The sequence below is a fragment of the Helicoverpa zea genome, chromosome 12 (genome assembly GCF_022581195.2).
Source record: "Helicoverpa zea isolate HzStark_Cry1AcR chromosome 12, ilHelZeax1.1, whole genome shotgun sequence".
NCBI lineage: Eukaryota > Metazoa > Arthropoda > Insecta > Lepidoptera > Noctuidae > Helicoverpa > Helicoverpa zea.
The window spans coordinates 11,515,503-11,529,712 of record NC_061463.1 but is presented as its reverse complement, the minus strand read 5'-3'; the positions used below and the strand labels follow the sequence as shown (position 1 = coordinate 11,529,712).

Genomic DNA, 14,210 nt, shown 5'->3' with positions numbered 1-14,210 from the left:
GCAGGGTTTTCACAAAAGAACCAATATACGAATTACCTAACTGTGTATTGTTTTTACTATCAAATTCTACAATTTTAAGGAAGGAAGGTAATATTGTTTGTTAATCAGGTAAATTTAAATCATGCTATTAGAAACAGTAATAATAATATTGAACTGTATTAAGCTCATTTGTGGTCCAGTATTTGTCATCTGCCTAGCCTTTTCCCAACTATGATAAGGTCGGCTTGCAGTCTAACCATGATACAGCTGAGTACCAGTGTTTTCAGTATAGTCCAGTAGTTGTATTTTTTGTTTTAATCGTAATACTTACAGGTAATTCATGTAAGGACAAGAAATAGTAATGAAAATCTGCATATTGCTAATGTGAATCATCATCAACATCTAATTTACTAGATGTTGCAATTTTCTTTAATGCTAATGTCGGAATATTCTCGATTCTATCTACCATCTGCCTTGAAAAACTGCAGGACTATTACATACAAGCTTATATTTTAGTTTACTAATATTTTAAGCTAAAATGCATCTCGTCATCATCTACCTAACCTTTTCGCAACGTGGTCAGTGTCGGCTTCCCACATTAAAAAGTGCTACATCATTAAATCCATATTGTGCATATAACTTTATATAAAAAGAGTGTATGAAGTAAGCACAAATTACAGTGCATTTCAAAGCATTTTGACGTGACTCCGTTGCAGTTATTCCATGCACGAAACGTCGAAACACTGCGGTTCATTTGCAGTACAAATTAAATTTTTCGAGAACTAGTCTACGCTAGTCGCATATTTCTGGCAGTTGATTCTGGACTGTTTCATTGCTCATTTAGAGAGTGCAAACTTAATTACGTACATGTCAAATTAAGCCCGCATCGTGTAGCTTCTACACGAATATAAGCAGAATCAACGTTTCATCACTACCAAAAAGAAGTCCAGTGCCAAAACTACAGTGCATAAACTTTTGCTAGTACCTTTGTGTTACATCCACAAAACAGACTAAACCACAGAGCCTTATAGGTAACAAACAATAAAACAATACAGCGCTCTTCATTAAGATTCAAACAAGCTCCATAAATACTTAATAAGGAAACAAATATGAACAACACATAATGTACACTAATTTGCTGTGACCATTGCTCAATAACACTGTGAAGGCTAATACATGATTCTGCATATTAATTCATGCTCTAAATATTTTCGACTGGCAACACTGAAAGGAGAATATTATGCAAGTGTGACAACACAGAATAAAAAAGACAGAAAAATAAAGCATCAAGCATGCATAACACAGCAAAAGAAAAAGACAGCGTTTCTCAAAGCATCATGCGATTAGACCTACGTCCTATGAACGGGAGTCTTGCAGTATCAGCCTTGGCCACCACGCTGGGTGCTCCAAGGCAAACGATTGCTATGGCGTCGAAGAAGGTCGAATGCGGCGCCATCACCACCACTGGCGCGTCCCTTGAGTTAGAGGGCACGTGGTGTTTTCCCAGCACCTTCACCCGGTGGAACCCAGCGGCCACCACCACCAACCGCATTAGCGACAAAATTGAGAAGCGCAGTTTGCTGTGGAACAAACCATTGTTATGTGAGGGAGTTAGGAAATGTTAGTATGATGCCCTCATGCTCCTGTGGAAAAAACATGCGTTAAGAGAGAAAATTATAAGTTAACCCTAACCACCATTACAAATTCTAAAATAAGTTAGTGTTCAAAATGTAGGACTTGCCTAAGTCATTAATTATTGCTGCATTATAACCGGTTAGATGAACCACATTTTACAAAGAAAGTTATGACAAATCACCGTTATTAGTAAATTAACTATTAATTCTAATACATAATCCGTCTCATCAAAACATAGAATTAACCAGGAAAATAATGTGAACACAATCAGTTTGTTTGAGAAAGCAGCGATCTCACCCAAGTGAAATAGAAAGTGCTGATTATTCATTTATCTATCATCATTTGAAAACAGGTGTGGTCGCGATGCGGAAGAAACAACGATAAAACGATGTTCGCATTAAAAAATGGGTAATATTTAGTTATTAGAAATAACTTACAAAACTATTGAAATAGGTGAAACCTGTATAAATAGTTATAGCTGTTGGTGAATAAATAAATAAAAAACAGGCGACTAGAGAACCTCCACATTTTTTGCAGTTGGTAAAAAGTAAAATCTATGGTACGTACAGTTCAATGGCGTCTGGATATACTGTCAGTCTAGCAACGCAGTCCTTGCGTCTACCTTTTATTTTTGAATTTCGAGTTCAAAAACATGTCTAGCCTGTTTTGCAAAGTCCGCTTGTTTTGCATAATAATGTATTCTTTTAAATGAATATTGTCGTTATTTGATTTAAATAAAACTGGTTGTATTGTTCTAGATTTTTGGTGTTAATTTTAAAATTTTATTTCTGCGTGTTCACTTTAATATATTATTGTTATTTACTAATAACATCCTTATATTCTTTAAGTTAACTAAAGTAACGTTTTTCTAATCTCAGACCATTTCTTACATAAACAATTAGTCATGTACCTACCTTACTTAAAAACTTGTGTCAAAAATATCTTATCACTATTTTATCTAAGTACAATCAATGATATTATAAACCTACAAATAACATATATGAATCACGCCTATTAATTTGATTAGGCTCACGATTATATCTAACAGCCTTTTTACTATCCTACACCTGCACAGACCTCTTTAGAAACTGTGACTAATAAAGATACTATAATACTTATTTATTGTAATTGTAATAAATTAGAAGATAAGTTGTAATAGCATACAGTAATTTTATCAAAATTGCTTTGTATATTTATGTACTTTTTATATTTAATAGTTAAATTTTGCAAGCCTATGGTAGGATATGGTCAATGCTCCTTTTGTTAAATAATATACCTAAGATCCACATGTACCCATATTTGCAAAAATAAGTTTGAGTTTGTATCTTAGTCTTGTTGACACAGATTTCACACACTTTTTAAAAGTACTTAAACCACCAAAGAAAAGATTTAGAGCGCCTAACATTACCATCATAGCTTGACTGTTCCAATTTGAGCCTCTCCCACCCACGTCCATTATATAATACGTCACATATGCGGAAATCAGATTACATAAGTGTCGATAAAGGCCGCTCCGTCAAAATTATATGGCAATGTCAATTTTGCATGACCTTATCGAAGGTAAAGACTTAAGATTTGCAAGTTACGGCCGTTCCTAATATACTATCTATTGATATAAATATGCTTACTAGAGATATAAATTTGACATTAGCCCCATACAAGTAATGTCAAATCTTCAGTAAGCAAATTAACAGATACTTAGATAGGATATTGGGAATGGCCGTAAGGCTTCATGTCAAAACGTAGTGAGGTTTCTGTACCACTTCGGTTACGTTAGAAAGTAATAGCTTATTAAGATATTATCTCAATGATTTAACAGCGAGATCTTTTCTGATTAGTCCGGACACAGAACGGGAAATTGTGTGTCCAGCAAAGGAATTCCACATCAGCACGAAAAATTAATTATTTCCGTAAAAAAGAAAGTTCGCGTTGTTTTTACCCGATTGCCACTATGTCTCTATACTGATTATTACTAACTATATGTAATGTAATGATTATGTACTCGTAAGCCTATTGATTTGAACGACACAAAACGATCCATTGTGAGTTGAAGGGAATCTTATATTTCCCTAAAGACCTCAGACGGCAGTTACGTACTTATGTCACTTAAGGTCGATTACTTTTACGAGTATTAATATTAACTTGACCTCAACCCTAAAGATAAGTCGTTTTAAGGTCTTTTGTAGCAAAAAATAATATATTTTTACCTGTCTTGAATGTTGTTTTTTTTATAAATAAATCGTTTATGAACTTCATTTAAGTGCTTATGTATAATTTGGCTAAACTAGGTAGAACCTGCGTTTCAATTAATAAATAGTACGTATAAGAGTTTTTCATCGCTGGTCAAACATTAGCATCATAGTATGTTGTAAAATGGCAGCACCAACTATTGCAGACACTAATCAGCTTCCAAACACCTTGTAACTAATGTTTTATTTCGACAAAAAGCAAAATAACGAACATATTACAAATAAAGATGATACCGCAATTTGGGTTGTACAATCTTATCTCATTAACTTTTGCATTATTGTTAAAACAATGAAATACTGACGTTCACTCAAACGGATGACCGTCAAGGTTTGAGATGATGAAAGACGATTTTTTTATACTTAATCAAAGGCACATTACCTTTTGCAACATTTGATGATATTCCGTAGGTCGTCGGAACTTATTTGTTGAAGGATAAACCCTTCATTTAGGTAGGCAACCAAATATACAAAATGGGTGCTCATTTTTAATGAGTAGCACTTTCGTGTTAAAAATTTTAAAATTATTGAACGGTACAAAATTGCTATGAACGGGTTTCAAATCTTGTTTGATTGAAAAGTTTGACCCCACTACTATTTTTTGGGTCCATAGTTGCATTCAAATTTTCAAAAACTGGCTAATGACCTCAGTGTCCAGCGTTAGTCTTGTTCCAACGCTATTTGCATTTTTGACTCATGATGCATAGAAGATGTTAGAGATTTACTGAATCAAATGTGGAGCCAATTTTTTTTTTGTATTTTTGGCGGAGAACTCTATTTTAGAGATTTGAAGTCAAAAAGTGAGATGCTCTCTGTGAGAGTTCTGCTGTCAGGCAATCCTCATCTCTGAGTTTAAGCTCACCATTGTATGTATGTAATGTCCTTGTATTCTGTGCGTATTTGTTTAAATTCCGTTTACTGTTACTGTTACTGTTACAGCCTTTTTATCGTCCCACTGCTGGGCACAGGCCTCCTCTCACACGGAGAAGGATTCCGGAGGAAATTCCGTTTATTCGTACCAAATTAGATCTATCAAAGAATCGTAATACAAACGAATAACTGGACCCAATATCAGAGCAGGAATGACTTCGCATTTTTGTCCCATGATAACTTTTACTTGCACTTTTTGCTCTATAAATCGTAATAAAAGCATTTTTTTTAATTACGGGTTCCAATAATTGCCTACTTTCATTTGTTTGTGATACAAAAGATTGTTTCGTGACTTGATAAGATAACATCTATAATAATTATTGTGGAAGTTTAAATGACTCATTTTTTTTGTAATTATTAGGCATATCATTAGTTTATTTTTTTCACGATGTTTTTGCCTACAAGTAAAGAAATACGAAGAAGCTTTTTTCCTAGTTCTTTATAAATTGAACGTGTATTACAAGGTAGGTATTTACCAAGTATAATATTGTCATATTTTGATGTGTATTCAAAATGTCCCTTTCCTTCTAATACCAAATTAGCAAGACTAAAAAATGAGAATGGTTTTTTTATAACTCAGTCGTTGACCTGTTTCGTACAATTTGACAATCAATATACCTACCTAACTGATAGTTTGCAATCAGATGAATAGTCAGAAAATGCTAGGCTCAGTGTTGTGCTTGCATGCACAGCGTATACTGAGCTGAGTCTCCTGCTACATATCATTTTCTCCTTCTGTTTGTTGTCCTATAAATGTAACGTGTAAGTGTAGCAAATAAATGGTTTAAAAATCGGTCAAATTGTATGTACCTGCCTTTTATATCTTTATTGTTAACTTTTTCGTCTCAAGGCCCATTGCATTTACAGCTTAAGTATAAATATTTTATGACTATTACTCCTATTGACAAGTTAGTACTCAATACTCGTTAGGCCTTGAAACCGAAATAATTAACAATACAATTTGCATAATGTTCAATATTAACTACGTAATTGCTGTCTGAGAAAAATAATCTAGAAAGTTTTTCAATAGCGATGCGAAAAAAACAATTTTCCAAGGTTGTATTTTCTTGTAAGATAAGTTAATATCGTACCTAACTAAGTACATAAATATTTTCACGAAAAAAAAACGTATTTTTTGTGCAAGTTTGAAACCAAAAATTACACAAATTTTGTAATGAAGTTCTCTAGTATAATACCTAGTTCGCCGGGCACAAAAAAAAAACAAAATCGTCGTGCAAAATTAGCGTTACAATAACGTAAAGCAATCTAAATAGGGACTTACTTGATAATAAATATACCTATGTATAACAGTTAAACAAATTAAAACTATCGAATAACAGCACTATTTAAAGGTCACGATGATTTGCTTGTAGGCCTATCGACGAGACACTTCACCGCCTTCCCGCGCTTTCTAGCGAACAAATCATCTCCCAACTCTATGATGAGTTGATGACGTCTTTGGCCTATTGAATCTATGCGGCCATTTCTGCACTATTTTGATACGAAAATGTTACAAGCACAATAGCACGAATAAATAAGTAAACATTACCTAGGTACCTAGTTATTTTTATAATATTTTTTGATAACATTAATTATTAACTACTTGCTCACCTTGAACTTACAATATCTGGAATATTAGGTCACAAGTTACCTATTAGTTAAGTACATTTAACATGTTAATGGTCATAATAATTTAATAGCATTTACTTAGGTGCAATATAAGTGCCTATAATTAAGGTTTAGAATAGTAGAACTCAGTTTTAAGACAAAAAAGCATTAACTTTCTCAATAAAATAAACACGTTTTAAATTACAACGTTCAATGAATGAATGTTTAACGTACTCACTCCCACAAATAGGCCTGACCATAAAAACCGGATTTTACCGAAATTACCGGTTTAGTGTTGACTCAATACGTCCGACATAAAAATGCATCCGCAGTATACGCGACACTGTTTATGTCTTTCACATATTTTTGATCAAGGTTTCACTATCTTAAGATCAATGTCATTAGTTTCTTCAAAGAATTAGACATCTGCTTATATGTTTCTTTAGTAACCACTTCAAGAGTGTATCATCAAGGTCACAAGAAACAAGAAACATGTTAACGCTATCATTTCACATCGAGAGATCGAGCACCGTTTCTGGCATACATACCAAAGAAAGTAAATTGCGCGTAAAGTACATATTTTCTTTAGACACAGTTTATCAAAAACTCATAACGTAAACAGAATTGTTTAGATATTAACCTTTTAGACTTCGGTTGCAGATATTACTTGACATTGGTTATTTTGACATCGATTGGTTAAAAATAGAAATCGTGAAAATTAACTACATAGTTAAAAAAAGAAACTTTTTATCTTGTTGCCTCGACAGGGTTGTCTGAAAAGCACCTTGTGCTATTTATCTGCATTTAACTTTGCGAATCTTAGTGACGGAGTGGTCTGACATTCCCAAACACTAAGCTGACCTACATATGGCACGCTCTGTCGAGCATCAGACAAGTAGTTAACGGTAGAATCAAATTATGTTACTTATACATACAAGCCCAGAGATGTGTAAATTATGTAAAATACTTTGTCTTTTCAGTTACAATATAAATTGACTAAAAATCTCTGAAGTAAAGGCAGTCAAATACGACCTTGAACGAACTGGGTTAGATAGTCACAATGAGATAGCTGCTTACAATAAGCTTAGGATACCGGCACAAAAACTGCTGAGTTGTACTTTTTTTGTCTCAAGTTCCTAGTATTTTAATTTTGCGGCAAATTAAAGATTTTGCATTTTTTTTTGCTTTTGATTATAGGAGTTTTAATGCGGTCGTTGTAAAAACAAGCCCAATAGAATTTAACACCTTACGTACTTCTTTCATTATTTTTCGTTAAATCCACCTTGAAAAAAGCACCAAAATAACAAATTGGCAATTCAATCAAGACTTTATAAAGACGAGAATTTTGTAACAATTTTAGTAATTATGCTAAATTACCTTCTCCAGCCCGTCATTGGCTGCCGCCTAAGGTCTTCTTCGCTTAGGCCATACAGACCAATGCATGCAAGGAACCACGCTGTCACTATTAGGTAACAGATCACGATGACTCGGAAAGGCAATAATATTACCGTGAATATTGCCGTCTGAAACAAATAAAAATTACATGTGAAACTAATCTTATACCTAGCTCAGGTTAAAATTAAATTGTTTGACAAAAAAATTACAGGTACAATTGAATTAGAATTACTGGCATGCAAACTTAGAACTGGTTGCATGTCGCAGTTGTCTTATTTCTTATATATTTATACTTATTCTATGAATCTAATGCATTATGAAGTATTAACTTGCGGTGATTGAGGCTAAAACGAAAATAATTGCATAGTACTGAAGATTTCTAAGAGTTCGGCGTGGTTCAAAAACTAATTACGTTTAAGCTATAAATTATACTTTCAATATTTGTCTTTAAACAACAAGTATAAATAAAATGTAAATACCTACGTATTGTTTTAGTCAGTTACTTCTTTTAAATTCAGTGCTATGCAAAATGGCCGGGTAATCCGGTTGAATTTTCCAGTTTTATGTTGATGATTTCATCCATAAAAGATATAGGGAATTTTATTATTTCAAACTATAATTGAAATCCTAAATTCTAGTGCCCGATATTCTTTTGACATGCAGGACAAAAATGACATTGATACTATTTAGCATGAACTCATTTTTGTGTATTAACATACTCGCATACATTGCATATTTTATTTTCAGCCACACGTGTTTGATTTTTGTCGCCCGTTCAGTTCAATGCCAAATGAGTCTTATTCTGTAACAGGTTAGATAAATATTTCTCTCTCAGATGAATGATTCAGCGTCTTATTTCGCGATGCTGTTGCGTCGTTGGTTCGGCAATCGTTCGATTGGATTCAAACTTCTTAGCTTCAAAACAACGATCCATTTTTAGTTTTTGTTTTGCCGGTTCGTTGGACTGCACCCAGCATAAATTAACAAAAAAGGAATCCGTCTGAACGTTACTCAGAAAGCCATTTATCAGCTTAATTAGTTAAAATATCAACAAATCCTCAATCCTTCAAACGAGAGTAGTGTAATTGGAGATTACTGTCAGTGGACAAGAATTAGGAAGTAACGAAGTAGGCAAAGAATAACAAGCATTACACAACAACAAAAATTACATCATCAAAGTACTTTCTCCAAAGTCTTCTGTTTATATTATTACAATTCATTGCAGGTAGTCTTACATACCTATGTATTTATTGTAATTTATTTGCCTGTATTACATAAGCAAGTTCATTGAGTGGAGGAAATCGGAAGAAAATTATGTAACTTTCTTCGGCCAATTGCGTGACCAGTGTTCTATGATGTTAAACTGCCTATCTGTAGAAAACTACAGTGTATCATGTTAACTACTAACTTTCTCTCACATAAGCCCATGTGAATAACGGCTTTTTGAACAACTGTACATGATTCAAATCTCTCGTTTACATTTTTCGCCATGTCCCAATTTCAATTAAAAAATAACACTATTTTGTTTTGATATGTTGAGACAAATTTTGCTTTGTCATTGTCAAGTGAGAGAAATATTCAAACGTAAATGTATGAATTCGATAGCATCCCCATTAGTAAATAACGTACAGTTATTTAAACATAGTTGTAATTTTTGCTTTAGAAAGTCCTCATTTCGATGTTCTTTAATCCAACTTACTAAGAAACTACTCATAGATAAGATGGCCCTTTGTGGTTACAATGGTTGAAGTTTCGAAATAATAATTATTTTTTAATGCGCTTTTACATCTGCGTGGGATCGAAGCCTCTATAAATCCTGATTAACTTAGCTAAAGATAATGTGCTTGGTATGTATAACGATAATGCCAGTATTTATTAAGAGAATAACATCAATTTTTCTTCCTTGAAATGTTATTATTTGCAGCTCCTCTTGCTTAAATTCAATTGACCTGAATACGACTTTTTCCTCAACAATACAGACGCAGCAAAAAAGCGAATTAAATAAAAAACATTAGCAATCTCAAGGTCTCAATTTATTTGTATTCAATTCAGTGTCAGAAGACACAAGGCCTTATAAACAAACGTTTTCTAGACTACATATTTGGATATCCCATTTAATTAAATTGTTCCTCATTCAAAGATAGAATAATTTAATAAATTATACAACAATAAAGTCTCAATAGATATCATGGGTGTCCTAATACGATAGTTAAATATTATGACGATCATAATTTTCGCACCAATTATTGTTTTTGTTAGCACAATTTTGCAACAAAACATCTATTCCGTCCTTTGTCATTATTGAATCTTGACTTGCGCAGAACATCTCAACATCTACGTTTTTTATTCAATTACAACTTTAACGAATAATACTTTCACTTGGTGGTGTTATGCAATGCAATACTTGATCGCTATTTCCATACCTTTATTTTGTCATATGTGTTATCTAGCTCCAGTTTGTGAACGAAAGGGTTCAATATTTCGGCGCGCATGTCGTCAGATGAGAAAGCGCCGGTTTCACTATGCAGTTTGCCATTCATTTTCACGAAAGCAAAAACACAATTCTCATAAGAAATGCTCAAATTAGATCACACCATTTAACACTCATTTTACGGCACACTTCATTGGTGAAATATTAACAAGCACTTATTATTTTAAAAGATCTCCGACGTGTTTTCATTTAATAAAACGCGACGACTTTGGACATGCACTTCACCTCGTATCAAAGTAAAGACTAGCATTTTTCGGGGTCACACACGAAGGCATGCTATTGGTGCTACGTTTTGACAGGTGCAATCGACCACCCGTCGAATGAAACCGAACGTGACCGAAGAAAGTCAAGATTACAATACAGAAATAGAAATTACAACCCACGTTTGTTTCAAGATAAAAACAGAAACTCATTTTGACCCTTATAAAAAAATATATAATACCGGTTTTTGCAAGTTATCGGTTTTACTTACTTATTAAATTTTACTCTTTACAGAGATAGATACGACTAAGTGCTACCTGAGTAATGACTTTTTTCTTAGTTTTTATTTGAGAAGGGATATTGAGGAAGATTTAATTTTTTTTCATTTGTCAAGGGGAAACTTTATTCAAAAACACCTAGAATGCAAGATGAAATAAGACATTTTTCTCATAAAACAGTTGCTTACCTCATAAACGTTTTATCTTGTCATTGATGGTCTGTACTGTCAAATGTCAACTTCGAATTGTGTCATTTTCTTTTGCCGTAAATGCAAGCGAATGGGTTGTTGATATTGTGAAAATATAAAACTTAGTTATGGATTTTCTCCTGAATAATGGAAGCCAAGGTTCAAAAACAATTAATTGACTACTTTTCTTACTTTGACGAATTCCATTCGACTGTAAAAACAAGTTTGAAAGATTGCCAAAATTGCGCTGCATCTATAAATAAACTGATAAAGCGTTGTAGGAACATAAAGGAGTAAGTGAAATTACAGTAATGTTTATTGTTTTTGTTTTACGACTGTGTTTGTAATGGCATTTGTTTGTAGGGCCGTGTTGACGGGCACGCCTTTGGAGCAGTTTGAAGGATTGCAAAGCAAGTTGACTGCTTCGATACATAACCTCATTTCGGAAGACGTACAAGAAATACGAAGCAAATTGTAAGTGTTAGCACTTGTGGTGATATTTGAGTCATACATGTGCATCTTAGTTACCTGATAAGCCTTTTGTGTAGTTTCTAGAATTCGTGCTTATCTACGTAATTGTATATTACAATTTACAGTTTAAACTTACTGTGAAATGTAAGGTAATGTTTATCAAATCTTAAATTGATTTTTTCGCAAATGTTTATTTTTAATTATGCAATAAGTACTTGTTCATTGAATCTTATTTTATAATGAACTTAATTGCTACATATTGAAATAATACTAATGTAACCCCATACTAAAAATAACAACAAAAGAACAATGCTACAGAAGTAAAGCACTATATAAGCTTTTCTTAACCAGTACTTTATCTATTTCCAGGTGCACTCTAGAGGATTTATTTGAAAAACTCTGTAACAAGAACACAACACTCAGAGAAAGCTGTAGAGAAATTAATTTTGAAGAGAATTCAGCACTTGTGAGGGGAACTCCTCTTCAGCCTTCACTTAAGCAGCTTCTAGAGTTTGCAGCAGACACAGCAACCTTTGGAAGCCAAGTTTGTGCCCAAATCAACACCTCCCTAGCCATATTATCTTTTAAAGAATTAAATACAGAACCACTTGGGGATAACTTTAGGTTCCCCGCCAACTGGCAGCGACGCATCACCGAAATAATCTCATACACTTCATTCTTGTCAGAAAACCAAATTTAAAAATGGATCTACTTGACTCCATCCTTAATTCCATGCAAAAACCACCATCAGCTAGTGAAGCCCAGAAAAATGCTATGCGTAAACAAAAAGAGGCTGTGGAAAACAGACAAAAAGAAGAACGGAACATGATAAACAGATTTAGGAAACGAGTTGAAGAGAAAATTAGTAACTTCATTAAGGATGGTACAAAACCACACCTGCAGTTTGAACCTATGGAACAAATGTACAGGTCTATTATTCGGGATGTATCTGAAATAGCTGGTTTACAAGTGTTCTCTTTTGGGCAAGAAGGTGTTGACCGATACTCGGTTGTGTACCTCAAAGACAACGGCCCTTCTGAGGATGAACTGACAGTACGTAGGGCCGGCGGAGTCTGGGATGAAGACAAAGCTGCCGAGATGGCTCTAGCACACATTGAAAAGAAGAAGCAAGCAGCTCTAGATTACGAAGAAGAAAAGAATAGAAAACGTAAGCGTGGTAAAGAGGAGTTAAGCGGTACTTTCTATAAGCAAAAATATGCTCATTTGATAGGTCAAGAGGCTGCTATTGATGCAGCTCAGAAAACTAATGTTAACAAGAGTTATGGAGAAGTTCCTAGTGAGAATAAGAAGGACCAGAGGTCCATTGAACAGACAATGGCTGATATAAGAGCAAAGAAATTGAAAAAAGCTGAGACTGAAAAACGGGATGCAGACAGTAGTGAACAAATTTAGTATTTGCTTCAACGCAAATACATAGTTAGTCTTTTGCCCTTCTGCCATGAAGGGTTATGTTTTTAGTCTGATTCTAAACTTGTGTTTATCTGTGACCAGGTAAGTTAACCTATGCTAATTTTCACTGAAGTGGTTTTTGTTTTTCAGGTAGCTACACTGTTTAAAATAATGTTAAGTAATGCATACAGTTGTATGGATTTAAACATGTTTAACATTTAATTTGTCTTATAAACAAAGATGTTGCAGAATGTGTGTAGCTTTAGTGCATATCAAGCTACAAATCATATCTATAATTATGTATGGCTCAATTTTGTTTATGATAATTTTGGCCACAACCAAAAAAGCTGTTCAAAATTATGTATAATCTTTAAAAAATCCATAATTAAGAATAATAATTATGGATTATATCTTCACCAAATAATTATATGAATATTGAATACAGAAGCACCTAATTATTTTTCGCAAAAACCTACAAATGTTTGAGTAATGACGAGCAGATCCCACCTTGAATTATTTTAAGTCTATATTATGCCAAATTTGACAGCGGTTCGGAACGTCGAAATGGCTATGAGAAAATGGGAAATTAGCTGTGAACCGCCATAAATTTTGGTTAGAATTTGTCTTTGATTAAGATCTTAGTACTTGTATGCGGTGATTTGGTCTGTATCACATAAGGGTTGTCTTGCTAGCAATAATATTGTAACTTGCCTGTAATAATCACATATTCTGTTATTTTAATTCAAATGATGATTCATCATCCTCATCCGAGCCTTTTCCCCAATTATGTTTGGGTCTGCTTCCAGTCTAACCGAGTGTAGCTGAGTACTAGTGCTTTTACAAGGAGCGACTGCCCTATCTGATACAAATGGTGATTGATAAATATAATTAATAACTAAATCCACAAAAAAAGTAATTTAGAATTTATGGAAATAAATAAGCTATCTATACAATAATACTCTTTAACGTAAACCAAATGTTATCAAAAACTTCCCATAAATTATGACTATTTATTTTGAAAATATTTAAGTTTATGTTAAGGACCTTAAGAATATTTATACTCTGTGTATGACATACATAATTCTTCCACTATCCACTATGTACTTAGATTTCAAAATTAACTATTTGTCGCAAAGCTGTGTAGTTAAAAAGAAAAATAATCCAAATAAATTACCTCATGTATAATGTACCTAAGTATCCAAAGTAGATAGGTACAAGTAAAAAATATTTTTCTACCCACATTAACAAATAAAGACTGGGTTGATTTCGATTAGATAGCAATAAATAGTTCATAATGTTAATCAATTTAATTTAACTGTATCTTTTGAAATTGAAATAAAGTTTATTAAGTGATTGTTTGTTTATTTTTAACTAGATT

At 33.3% G+C, this 14,210-nt stretch overlaps 2 protein-coding genes across 3 annotated transcripts in view; one reads left to right on the top strand and one right to left on the bottom strand.

The window, feature by feature from the left end:
* Nucleotides 1–10,532, bottom strand: part of LOC124635301 (lysophosphatidylcholine acyltransferase) — a 28,096-nt gene extending 17,564 nt beyond the window's left edge. The window contains exons 1-3 of one of the 2 annotated variants that reach the window (XM_047171166.1): nt 10,217–10,532; nt 7,776–7,921; nt 1,333–1,559 (exon numbers count right to left, since the gene is read on the bottom strand). In XM_047171166.1, the coding sequence (XP_047027122.1) occupies nt 1,333–1,559; nt 7,776–7,921; nt 10,217–10,333 (490 nt within the window). In that variant the 5' untranslated portion in view covers nt 10,334–10,532. The remainder of the gene's footprint in view (nt 1–1,332; nt 1,560–7,775; nt 7,922–10,216) is intronic. The other variant, XM_047171167.1, reaches the window with a different exon arrangement.
* A 470-nt stretch (nt 10,533–11,002) lies between these two features.
* LOC124635092 (sperm-associated antigen 7 homolog) lies at nt 11,003–14,185 on the top strand. Its single transcript, XM_047170879.1, has 3 exons — nt 11,003–11,244; nt 11,315–11,425; nt 11,792–14,185. Exon 3 carries the CDS (start codon nt 12,125–12,127, stop codon nt 12,833–12,835), a length of 711 nt encoding a protein of 236 aa, XP_047026835.1. The 5' UTR covers nt 11,003–11,244; nt 11,315–11,425; nt 11,792–12,124; the 3' UTR covers nt 12,836–14,185.
* Nucleotides 14,186–14,210: the final 25 nt, after the last annotated feature.